Genomic DNA, 13,813 nt, shown 5'->3' on the forward strand with positions numbered 1-13,813 from the left:
AGGAGGACCTGAGTTCAAATCCAGATTCAGATATGTACTAGGTGTGTGACCCTGAGCAGGTCACTTAACCCTGTTTGCCTCATCTGTAAAGTGAGCTGGAGAAGGAAAAATCCAGTATATTTGCCAAGAAAAACCCAAAAGGGTCATACACAACTGAACAACTGGGCCCTCTGCAGCAGAAATAGGAGCAATGCATGAAGGGAGTTAGAGAGGAGCTGATTTCAGACCTAACAATCAGAATTATTTAGCAATTCATATTCCACAAACATTTATTAAGCACCTCCTATGTGGAGACCTAGTCCTGGAAGATACACAATTTTGATTAAGACATGGTCCCTAGGTCTAAAATAATGAAACAAGCTGTCTTCGGAGGTGGGATCACAGGGTTTAGAACTGGAAGGGTCTAAGTGATAATCGAATTTAATACTTTCATCATACAGATGAGTAGCACAATTAGAATTGCTCACAGCCATTAAAAATTAACACATGGACATTGAGAGGATGCCCATCTGTTGGGGAATGGCTCAACAACTTGTAGTATACGATTGGGATGGAATACTAGTGTGCTATAAGAAATGACAAGCAGGATGGTTTTAGAAAAACCTGGGAAGACTCACATGAACTGATGCAAAGTGAAGAAAGCAGAATCAGGAGAACATTGTAAGAGCAATATTGTAATGATGAGCAATGGTGAAAGACTTAGCTACTCTGATCAAGACAATTTCAAAGGCTTCATGATGAAAAATGCTATCTACCTCCAGAGAGAACTGATGAACTCTGAGTGCAGATTAAAGCATAAATTTTTTCACTTTCTTCATTTTTCTCGCCTCTTTTTTTGCAACATGGCTAATATGGAAATATGTTTTACACGATTTCACATGTATAATTGATATCACATTGCTTAGGAAAGAGACCAGAGGGAGGGAGAGAATTTGGAACTCAAATTTTTTTTTAATGCATGTTAAAAATAAATAATGAATTTACTTTTTAAAGTTAGCATGCACACAAATGCAGACAGATACACACACACACAGACACACACACACAGAAACACAAAGAAACGAAGATGTCCCCCCACATACACCTTCATACACCCATAGAGATGACCACATAGATGCACATGTGTGCACACACACCCTTCAAACACCAGCACCCACAGGTAACCACTGTAACTGGAGAAGTTCCAGCAGAAGCTAAATCACCTCCTTTCAGGGAGGCTGTGATAGAGAGTCCTGCAGAATGGAAAAAATTACTGGTGTAGTGGAAAGATCACTGGATTTTCAGTCATATGAACTGAGTTCAAATTCCACCTCTACCACTTAGAAGTTGTATGACTTTAGAGCAAGACATTTTCCCTTTCTAGGCCTCAGTTTCTTCATCTTTAAAATGTGGGAGGGGGGCAGCTAGGTGGCGCAGTGCATAAAGCACCAGCCCTGGATTCCGGAGAGCCTGAGTTCAAATCCGGCTTCAGACACTTGACACTTACTAGCTGTGTGACCCTGGGCAAGTCATTTAACCCCAATTGCCTCACAGAAAAAAAAAATGAGGGAGGAGTGTACTAGGTAGCTCATGAGGCCTCTTCAGCTCCAATGTCCTTTAGTCCCAGTTCTGTGGTTCTGTGAGGAACGCCAAGACTTGTTCTTCACTGAGACTGAAATTGGCCCTCTATAGTCTCACCTGATCAGATTTTACTTTAAGAAGCCAAATGAGGAAGACCATCATCCTCTTTAATCTGGCGTCCCACTGAGCACATACTCAGATCTTCATGCCTACTCTCACAATGACACACAGATATAAAGAGGTCATCCACAAATATACATACATACATACACACACACAAAAACCCCAATCACCTCTACAGAGAGCTACACAGACCTTCAAACGCACACACCCCAACACTCCCATCAAGAGTGGTATTTGTGAACTCACGCACAGAGAAAGCCCCATCCGCACCACCCACAGTTGTATATCCACAGAGAACCTCAGATCCATACACTAACATACATGACCTCCCCACAGAGATAACCACATAGTCACAGAGATTTAAATATACACATATGCACTCACACAGATAAACCCCACATATATGCACAAATACATACTGATGTGCCTACGTTTAAACTCCCAGATCTGCCTCCCATCAGAGATGACCACACACACACACATCCACATTCTTACACCCATGCACAATCACACAAGAGACTCCAGATCCACAGAGACTCAAACTCCTAAAGATGAGCATATACACACAAATGTCAATGAACAGCACAGAGATGTATGTATGCTTACACAAAGAAACAAAACAATACCAAGAAATGGACCCAAGTACACCCTCATGCCCAGAGATAGACATGGGATACACACAGCTCTCATCACTAACCCCTGGACCCACAGGCAACATTTTTTTATTTTCTCCCCAATCACCCTAGAAAGAGAAGCCTCTGACCTCCCGTCATCTCATGTCTCCATTCTCCCTCCCTCCCTCCCTCCCTCCTCTGGTGTGAATTGGCTTGGCTCTGAATATTTTAGCTCTCCATTAGTTTGACTCCTTTCTTCTTAATTCCCATTCTCCGGCTTAAAATGCAATGTGATTTTCTCAATTACTATTAAAGACCAAGGACCTTAGATTCAGACATAATGCATGGTGGACATTGTAAGAAGGGCCCTGAAGTGAGAGACAAAAAGACTTGAGCCCAAATCTTTCCTGAAGTCAGTCAACAAGCATTTCCTCACACTGACTCATTGGATGATATCACTTCAATGACCTGAAATCAACCACAAGAATCTTGGGGGTATGGGGAGAGGGGGTGGTCATTTTCTTCTCACTGCCCACAATAGTCTAGTCACTTCACTGAGCCTTATTTTTTCCTATCTATGAAATGGGAATAATACTTGTAAATACATCATAGGGTACTGTGAAGAAAGTGCTTGATAATAATAACACTAAGGATAATCATGCACAAGTAGTCTCATCTAGCTTAATCTTCCTAAAGCATAGCTTTTAGTCAATTACTCTCCTACTCAAAAACCTTCAATGACTCCTGATTCTCTATTGCTGTGCAGTATGGCATAGCCCATGCCTCTAAAATCCTGCCCATCTCAGTTCCAGTACCACCTCTTCTTGCTCCTACAGCAATATATGGGTAGCAGGAGAAAAACAACTTGGGATTAACAAGCACATTAACAAGCAACACAACACAACTCCCCCATATGGATGGGGTCATCTCCCAACAGTGTCAGAAAAAAAATCAATGAAGGAGAAAGATTGCTAAACAGGGGCATAGTTATGGGTTTCAATACTGGCTCTACCCCTCAGTAGCTGTGTGACCCAGGGCAGGTCATGTCACTCTCTGTGCCTCAGTTTCCCTGCCCATAATATAGGGATTATAACACTTGCCGCCCTCCCTCCCTGGGTTGTTGTAGTGATGGCTTTGTCATTTCGTAGGGATTATTACTCATTAAAAGACCAAGAACAGAGTCTCTAGAACCCTGAGTGACTCCTCTATGGAGGATTTACAGAAAACGTATCCAAGAATGGGAGGCTCAAGAGAAGCTGCAACCTACCATGTTGGAGAGGACATCCAAACTGGAGAATCAGAGAGCTATGTCATTGAATCCAGCTCTTTCATTTTATATATAAGGCAACTGAGGCCCAGAGAGACTGTGTGACTTATCCAGAGCCACATGATAATAAGTAGAAGAGCTAGAATTTGAACTCAGGTCCTCTGACTCCTAACCCAGTATCTATATCTATATCTATATCTATATCTATATCTATATCTATATCTATATCTATATCTATATCTATATCTATATCATCTATATCTATATCTATATCATCTATATCTATATCTATCTTTTGATCCTGTCCCTCAGACCCATGCAACATCAAAGAATCTATGGCTTGTTCCAGTAGCTCTTGTCTACCCAAAGCTCTCCTACCCACCCCCCAAATCTGGCTCAAATCTGCACAAGTCTGCAGGCCTACCTTCCCGATGCCTGGGTTCTCCTTGGCTTTGGCCACCGATCTCAGGAGGCAGGGGGGTGCCGGGGGAGGGCTGAGCTGCAGCACACCACTGAAGTTTGTCCCGTAGATGGAAAAGTCATGAGCGGGGGTCAGGGGTGGGTGGGGCTTCTTCTTCTTGGAGGCCAGGTTGAGCTTCTGGGCTGCTCTGTGATGAGAAACAGCAGAGAGAGAGAGAGAGAGAGAGAGAGAGAGAGAGAGAGAGAGAGAGAGAGAGAGAGAGAGAGAGAGGTTACGTTACATTCCATCCCATTTCTGCAATCGAGACGGGCAAAACAGATGTGCGCTGTCCCTGCTGCCTGCTTAGCAAATCAAGTCATTCCATTCTAATCAGATTTCATAAGGACACACCATCAGGAGACTAATAGAGGAAAATATGGGCAGAAATATGGCTGGCAAGATAGTCTCTTAATTTCTCTCCCAGCAGAGTTTCAATTATACGGTAACTTTTTTTTTCTAGCCACTTGGCAGTTGAGTTGAAGGCTGCGGAAATCTCATTGACATCATCAATTACTGAAATCAGTCCCTTGTCACTTGGCTGGACCAGATGGGTTTTCCTGGTACTGGTGTTTAGAAAAGTGATATCCTGGGATCTAACAAGTTACTCTGCAAAAGAAGGCATTTCTTTACATTGCAAAACATCTCCAGCTGTTTTTAGTGAAATTAACTTAAAATAAACTAGGCTCCTCATTGCCCAGAGAATAAAATGCCAAGTCCCTAGATTGGCATTCAAGGCCCTCCATTACCTGGTGCCAACCTACATTTTGAGCTTTATCTTGCTTCCTACACTTTGCATCCCAATCAAACTGAAATATTACTAACTGTTCCCTGATCTCATCTTTCCTTCTCCTGCCCATGCTCACTATGGGAACTGTGTCTTATATAAACTTCCTATCTCCATGCATATGTTTATTACATTTTTTCTGAATGAATGAATGAGTATTTGGGGAAAGCCTTTGGATGAATTCTAGACATTTGGGGCTCAAAACCCCGAAGGCAGATCTTGCATATTTTTGCTTGACAGAACAGAACTTCGGATGGAAAGCATTGCTGAAAAATGAAAGAATGAGGAATGAACCCACCGGCCATTCTTACATCTAAAGTTGCCCCCTCCAAGCAAATTTCCTGATGAAATTAGTTCAACTAGTGAGAATTTAGCCTTGTACCAACCGTGACGTTATGGAACTCATATGCGAACCAAGAAGAAAACAAGAGACCTCTGAGCAGAGAAAGCAGGTGGTCCCAAGTACCTGTCCTCAGCTCATACACAGGGGACAGGGGGCCCTAAGGCTTCACTCTGAGATCATTTACTTTCATTTTCCCATAATTCTCACTGAACTGGACTCCTTGGGCCCCTAGGACCACAGCAAATCAGAAACAGATGTTTAGAAAATCACAGAATGAGAAGCCAGGAGAAACCTTACAGATTAGCTAGTTCCTCAGTAGGATCTAGAGACACTATCATTTACCCAGGGTCACCTAGGTAGTCAGTAACCAAGCCAAGATTCAGACCCAGTCTTCTGATTCTAAATTCATGGCTCTCACCATTACACCACACTGCCCGTAAGAAGCAGGCACAGTAAGAGGAGTGGGGGGTAGGGTCAGCCTGACACTGAAAAAAGAGACAAAAGAATTATAAATAGCAGACACAAGAATGCAAAAGGTCCAGCCATCTGGAGACATTTAGTGTCCAGGGAAACAGTCCCCCAAGCTCCAAGAGGCCCACAAGGGTATCTCTGCATTCCACTAACTGGTGCCTCTAATAATGATCCTGAGAAGCCACCTAGCAAAACATATAATGTTCATCTAGAATGATCAAGGGATCCTAGAATTAAAAGCAAAAAAAAATGTAGAATTGTACAATATCAGAGCTGGAAGAAACTTTACAAATCACTTATTCCCATGGCTATCCATTTGGGTGGGGGGAAGGATACAGGATACAGTAGTACTATTCTTTGCTGCAAAGAACTAAGATATACAGATTATATACACTGGCAAAATGCTGACAGAGTTGTGTTCCAGTTCTGTACAATCTAGGTGACACCTCGGAAAACTCATTGCTATAGAAGATCCTTTGAGAACCATGGATTGAATGCCTACATTCATTTTTCATATGGGGAAATGGAGGCCCAGAGAATTCAGGTGACTTGTTCAATGTCCTACAAGTAGAAACTGGAGAGCCAGCTCTCAAATTCAGGTCTTCTGAACCCAAATCTACTGCTTTTCCCACCAAACTGCGTTGATTCTCATATATTACATTTTCTTTTCTTTTTTTGTTTGTTTTGTTTGTTTGTTTGTTTGTTTGTGGGGCAATGAGGGTTAAGTGACTTGCCCAGGGTCACACAGCTAGTAAGTGTCAAGTGTCTGAAGCCAGATTTGAACTCAGGTCCTCCTGAATCCAGGACCAGTGCTTTATCCACTGTGCCACCTAGCTAACCCATATATTTCATTTTCTACTTTGCAATGTATATTCACATATTATATATTATTAGCTTGCATACTCAAAATAACAACAAAAAATAATAATATGAAAGACGAGTTATAGGATATCAACTTGTCCCAGGATCATTTCTAGCTGAGCCACATCAAAAAGAAGAAGAAGAATATGATTTTGATGATGAAAAAATGATGATGATGATGGGGGAGAGCCCATGGATGACTATGATCCAAGCATGGAATCAAGAGACTCCCATGGGCAGCATAATCCATATAATCTCAGCCAAGAGTATAATGACAAAGTAGCACAGAATATGGTTGTCATTCAAATTTTTGGAAATGGGGAGGTTTGTGATTGACAATTCCAGAGCAGACTGCCACTGCCAGAAACTAGAGAAGACTTATCCTTAAGAATTATAGACTTAATGAAGGATATAGATTATGCGAAGAAGCACCTACCAAATACCTAGCAAGATATGACCCAGTGGCTAGAATTATACATCAGAGACACATTATTTTTCATAGACTGACAGTCAGTAAATACCCATACTTACAAATACAGACCTCAAAATACCCTGGAGAACTCAACCAATAAATTGCGCTTATGATCTCCTCTATAGATGGAATAAATAGCTTTTAAAATCTAGAGACTTAGCAGAAGACGTTAAAATCAGATGCATAAGGTACATGGCATTCCTGTTCATCGTGTCTGCCATGGGACATGTTTTTGTCCATACACCAAGAATACTTTCAGTGACCCTAGAGAGGATGATGTTAATACTTTTACTCAACTACAAAAGGCAATTATTTTATTGACCCACATAATGATCAATAGAACATAAATGTAAAAGAACAATAATAGGATAGAGATTTGTCCAAGGAGCATATCTTTCTGAATGCCATTAATGAATGAATGAAGAGATGATGGAGGAGGAGGAGGAAGAGGAAGGAGAGGAGGAGGAGGAGGAGGCAGTGGCGGCGGTGGCAGCAGCAACAAAAAAGGAGAAAGAGAGACAGTGTGAAGTAATAAATAGAGAATGGCTTCTGAGTTAGGAAGACCCCAGTTCCAGTCCCACCTCCCACAGATTCTGGCTGTGTGACCTGAGGCAGATCTCAGGGCCCAGGGACCAAGAATTGCAGAAGAGTTAAAGATCTGGATTGGTTGTTGTTTGTGACTCCTGTATGGGGTTTTCTTGAAAAAATGATTTGCCATCTTGCTTTTCCAGCTCATTTTACAGATGAGGAAACTGAGGCAAATAGGGTTAAGTGACTTGTCCCGCATCACACAGCTAGTAAGTGTCTGAGGTTGGATTTGAACTCAGCAAGATGAATCTTCCTGCATTGGTAGAAACAGTTTACTCACCCAAAGGTGCCCTCACAAATGAAACTATGATCCATGCAAAATTATTATTGTTGTTATCATTATTATGCAAATCTTAAAATGCTATACAAAAGTAAAAAGTACTTTATATATAGTCTCATCTGATCTTATTTGATCTTATTTAGATCGAACAAATTTATAGGGTAGGAGTAGGTAGCATTATCCACATTTGAGCAGCAGGAATGTGTGATTTGTTTAAAAAGATTTCCATTCTAGGGGCAGCTAGGTGGCACAATAGATAAAGCACTGGCCCTGGATTCAGGAGAACCTGAGTTCAAATCCGGCTTCAGACACTTGATACTTACTAGCTGTGTGACCCTGGGCAAGTCACTTAACCCTCATTGCCCCGCAAAAAAAAAAAAAAAAAAAAAGATTCCCATTCTATATGGTTAAAAAATTTTTTTTTTTTTAAACTCTGGTACAGGGGCGGCTAGGTGGCACAGTGGATAAAGCACTGGCCCTGGATTCAGGAGGACCTGAGTTCAAATCCAGCCTCAGACACTTGATACTTACTAGCTGTGTGACCCTGGGCAAGTCACTTAACCCCCATTGCCCCACCAAAAAAACAAAAACAAAAAACCACCAACTCTGGTACATAAAAGGAATAGTCCAAACACCTAGGTCTCCATTAAGATTCATCTGCCAATAAGTTCCATTAAGGTAGAGACTAAGTCTTGCAGCTAAATGTTATATCTCCCCTCCTGAGACTCAGTTTCCTCATCTGCAAAAGGAAGATTTAGACTAGATGACCTCTGAGGTCTCTTCCAGCTCTTGATCTATGATCCCAGGAACGCAGCCTCTACATCACACAACCTCTCTTTAAAGTGGTATATAAAAGTGGGCAGTTTATTCAATTTCCATGTCCAATTTCCATTCTATTTAGAGGTCCTAGGTTCTCAAGTCCCTTCCAGCTCTGACACTGTGTTCTATGTTCTAAGATCCCCTCCAGCTCTTGTGTTCTATGATTCATTCTCTACTTGAGGTCAGAAAAGGACTAAGACTTTCTTTCTGGGATGAGGCTGATGGACTCTTGTGGTCTCCACCAGCCTGCCAACCGGCTCTGTGATCTCCTATCTTATTTCCCATTTCCCCCAGTGTCTCTTCATCTTCAGACCTCTCACTTCTAAAGGACTTGCTCCCTCTTCCACTCTTCCCAAAGACTGTTATTTATTTAGTCTGCCAAACGAAACCCTTGGAGTGGAACCACACCTTGGACTGTCGGGCCATGAGCCCCATCTCCCCTTCCAATTAAACCTTCCACCGAAGAGCTCTATATTATATCTGCCTCCCTTGCTGTGAGATCTACCGCCGGCATTTTGCTTAACTCCTTTTCTCTTTAATAGGAGTTGTCTTTTAAGATACTCCAGGGACATCCTTCCTCATAGCGAGGTGTCATAGCAGAAAATAAAAGTAATCTACGACACATTTAGGGGCACTCAAATATAACGGCAACAAGGGACAGGCCCTAACCCGCTCCTCTGAACAATCCACAGATTATAGAGGCTTGGCTGGGCTGCCCAGCAGGCCTACCAGAAGTTCAATTACCCTGTGCATAGGTCCAAGAGATCAGGCTTGCCTAGGGCTGGATCTAAGTACACAAACAAATATTCATCCTGGGAGAATGGCCTGGGGCTGGGGGTCGGATGGGGAGAGAAAGGAAGATAAGACTGTTGTTTGTCATTAGCTGTAAACATTCTAAGTGGTGACACTTTTGGAAGAATAGGATGGAATGTCATCTTACCTATAGGATCACAAGAAATCATAGAATCACAGACCTTGGGTTAGAAGGGACTGAGGGGACACTTATATCCCCAACCCCTTCATTTTACAGGTAAGGAAACTGAATCCCAGGGAAGTTAAATTACTTGCTCTAGGGGGCAACTAGGTAGCACAGTGGCTAAAGCACCAGCCCTGGAGTCAGAAGGACCTGAGTTCAAACCCGACCCCAGACACTTGATACTTACTAGCTGTGTGACCCTGGGCAAGTCACTTAATCCTGATTGCCCCACCAAAAAAAAAAAAATTACTTTCTCTAAATCACAGAAGTAGCAGAACCCTGCTATCTGTGTGGGTTTATGTATATTATCTCCCCATAGTGAGCACCTTGAACGTATTCCTTTTTTCTGTGTATCCCCAGAGTTCGGCACTATGCTTGTACATAGTGCTTTGGAAAAGTTTTTTTTTCTTTCTAAGTAGGGAAGAAGGAAACAAGTAATAATTAAGCCCCTACCATGTACCACAGGCACTATGCTACAAATATTACCTCATTTGACACCGGGAAGAAGGTGATTAGCCCTGCTTAGCTGGTGTAAGTGGGCCCTGGACCTGGAGTCATATCCTTCCTCAGCCCCTTGGTAACTGGGTGGGCAATTTAACACTTAACCTCTTGTGCCTCAGTTTCCTCTCCTCTGCAAAATGAAGACATTAGTTTCCATAGCCTCTGAGGTTGCTTCCTATTTGAAATCAATTGAATGTGATGATCATATTTCCTTCTCCAGGCCAAATATTGCCTTTTTATTGATTCTTTTATGGCAGTCCTTAGTGCTCTTCTCAGAGTAGAGCCCAGAGCTAAAGACAATGCTCCATGTAGAGCGTGACCAGGAAGGAATACAATGAAATTAAAGCCCACCTTGTCCTGGACACTTCTTCCTCCCTTAAGGGACCTGGAAGCATTTATTTTTTCTGGCTCTCCTGTTATATTGTTGACTCAATCTTAAAGTTGTGGGCCATTAAAACATGGAGATCTTTTTTCACACAAAGGGAATGACCCTTGCCCTTGAAATGGCAGGACCAGATTGGCTAACTGGAAGTTAATAGCCAAAATATTTAAAAGATAGTTAATGCCAAGATCTGGGAGATAATGACTTTTGAGTCACTGCTAATAAGTAGGAAAGAGAGAATGGGAGAGACACCACAAGACTGGAGAAGGGCCAATGTCTTGATTTTCAAAAAAGAGAGAAGAGTTGGCAACCTAGAGGTCAGTTAACTTGACTTCAATTCCTGGGAAATTTTTTGAAAGGATCGTTAAAAGATGGTTGATAAACATCTAGGAAGGAAAGCAATGATCACAAAAATCGAGCAAGGCTTCATCAAGAATAGGCCATGCCAAACGAATCTCATTTCCTTTCTTGACAGGATTACTATTTTGTTGTTGTTCAGTCATGTCTGACTCTTCGTGACCCGGTTTGGGGTCTTTTTAGCAAAGCTACTGGAGTGGTTTACCATTTCCTTCTCCAGCTCATTTTACAGCTGAGGAAACTGAGGCAAACAGGGTTAAGTGACTTGCCCAGGGTCACACAGCTAGTAAGTATCTAAGAATGGATTTAAACTCAGGCCCTCCTACCCCAGGGCCAGTCCTCTATACACTGTTCCAAGGTTACTATACTGATAGATTAAGGGAATGCTAGGGATATAATGACCTAGATTGTTTTTTTTTTTTTAGTGAGGTAATTGGGGTTAAGTGACTTGCCCAGGGTCACACAGCTAGTAAGTGTTAAGTGTCTGAGGCTGAATTTGAACTCGGGTACGCCAGTGCTCTATCCACCTGGACACCTAGCTGCCCCTAATGACCTAGATTTTAGCAAAGATTTTGATAAAATATCTCATACTATTCTTATGGAGAAGATAGAGAATAGAGAAAATGAGAACACAATTAGATGAATACAATGGTTGGATGGCTGGATTCTTTGTTAATGATTACAAATCAATACAGCCAGAGGTCTCTGGTGAGGTGCCCCAGGGATTTTCTCCTAGCCCCAGACTGTTTAGCATTTTTATCAGTGACTAGAAATAAAGGCATAGATGGCATGCTCATCAAATTTATGGATGATGAAAAGCTAACTGAGTAAAAGCTAACAAACAAGATGACATTCACTAGAGATAATGCAAAATCTCACTTGAATATAAAAAATCTATTTCACAAGTAGAAGATAGGGAAGGCATGGTTAGACATCATTTGATTGAGAAATATGCATGGAGGTTGTTGGTTAGTCGTTTTTCAGTTATATTAGACTCTTCATGACCCCATTTGAGGTTTTCTTGGCAAAGATACTGAAATGCTTTGCCATTTCCTTCTCTAGCTCATTCCACAGATGAGGAAACTGAGGCAATTAGGATTAAGTGACTTGCCCAGAGTCACACAACTAGAAAGTGTCTGAGGCTGGATTTGAACTCAGGTCGTCCTTACTCCAGGCCGAGGATTCTATCCTCTACACCACTTAGCTTCCCTGGGGGTTTTACTGGACAGCAAGTACAATATAAGTCAGCAATGTACAGCAGCTAAAAAAAGCTAATTTGATCTTGGGCTACATTGAGAGAGGAATAAGGAGATGACAGCAGCCCTCTACTGAGCTTCCTCTGGAGAATTATGCTAAATTCTGGGGGCCATAGTTCAAGGAGAACATTAGAGTCAGGACCTCCCTTCCTCTCTCCACCCCTCTCCCCCACCCCACCCCCAACCCCACAGTTAATGGAGTGAGTCTCAATCAGAAGAGGAAGTGAAAAATTCCAAACACAGAGAACCCTTTCCTAAAGACGAGGCAACACCTGGTGTTTTAAGAGGCAACAGAAACCTGAGGCCCGAGGCCCTTAGCTATGCATCTTCCTTGACAGGAGCAGGCCCTCCCCCCAGTATCAGGCCTCTGCCCCCTGGCTGAGACTCGGCTTCTGCTACCCTAGAAACACACCTTCCTTCCCTGCCTGCCATTTTTGCAGTTGTAGGAAGAGAGGGGGGAAGATCTCTCTATCTCTCCCTCCTTCTTGGAAACTGCCTGGGTCACTTCCTTCTGCCCATCTCCTCCTCCCCCACATTAATCACTGGTGTCAATGTCTCCCCTCATAATCAGGGAGGAGGCCTCCAGGGTTGTTTACAGAAGGAATGCGGCCTCTCTGGACTGAAACCGCTCGTCTGTCGTCTGTCCATCAGAGGTTCTGGCCAGTTGGTTTAGCTCAGGCTTCCCCAGGCTGGCAGGCCTCCCCCAGGGCGCCAGCCTGGGGGCTCCCCCACAGACCAGGCTAAGGGGGAAGTTGGAAACAATAGCACGAAGGCCTCTCCCTTTCAGGCCCCAGGCCCTGGGGGAAAGTGGTCAGCCCAGAGAGATAGGACCAAACCTGATAGGCCCTCCATAGGATTCCTCCTCTAGGAACCCAAGACCACAAAACTATAGAATCTCAAAACCACGGTTAGAAGGCACCACGGAGGGCAATTAGTCCAACTCATAAGGAATCCCTTCTATCATATCCCTAACACATGGAGAAACTGAGTCCCAAGAAAGTGACTTGCTGAAGGTCAAAGAGCGAGCTGATGGCAGAACATAGGCTCATCTACCTCAAGTAGGTATCAATTATAAAAGATAACTGCTTGAAGACCTTCAATGATGAAAAACTATGTGACCTTGGACAATACACCCCTTCTGGGTTTCAATTTCCTCATCTATAAAATAAGGGAATTGGATGAGAGCAGTGGTTATCAAAGTGTGATCTGCAGACCACTGGTGGTCCCTGAGACACTTTCAGGGGTTGTTGAGGTCAAAAGTATTGTCATAAAAATACTAAGACATTATTTGCCTAGTAAAATAATCCACCCTTTTCCAACTACTTGTTATTTCAAATTTATCCTATACATATACATAGCTATTTACATGTTCTCTCCCTCATTATTCTGTGAGCATCTTGGGGGGGGGTGTCTTTGACCTTTCTCTGTATCCCCAATGCTTGATACAGTGCCTGGCACATAGTAGGTGCTTAATAAAAGTTGACTGACTGACTACCTGTAAGGAGGCCATATGTTCTTCACATGCTTCAAACAAAACAACATCACAATAGATCGCCTGCAGAAACAGATATTAGTATCCAGCTGTCTTCTATTAAGCCAAACATTAAGAGATTTGCAAAAAGATGTAAAACAAAGCCACTTTGCTAAGTAAATATGTATTTTTTTGTTTTGGAAACTGTTTTTCATGAAAGTATGTTAT

General features: G+C 42.5%; 1 protein-coding gene across 1 annotated transcript in view; it reads right to left on the bottom strand.

The window, feature by feature from the left end:
* The window catches only part of KIF26A (kinesin family member 26A), a 172,165-nt gene that overhangs the window by 47,962 nt on the left and 110,390 nt on the right, over nt 1-13,813 (bottom strand). The window contains exon 5 of the mRNA XM_043980675.1: nt 3,989-4,172. Within this exon, the coding sequence (XP_043836610.1) occupies nt 3,989-4,172 (184 nt within the window). The remainder of the gene's footprint in view (nt 1-3,988; nt 4,173-13,813) is intronic.

The sequence above is a fragment of the Dromiciops gliroides genome, chromosome 2 (assembly GCF_019393635.1).
Source record: "Dromiciops gliroides isolate mDroGli1 chromosome 2, mDroGli1.pri, whole genome shotgun sequence".
Taxonomy (NCBI): Eukaryota; Metazoa; Chordata; class Mammalia; order Microbiotheria; family Microbiotheriidae; genus Dromiciops; species Dromiciops gliroides.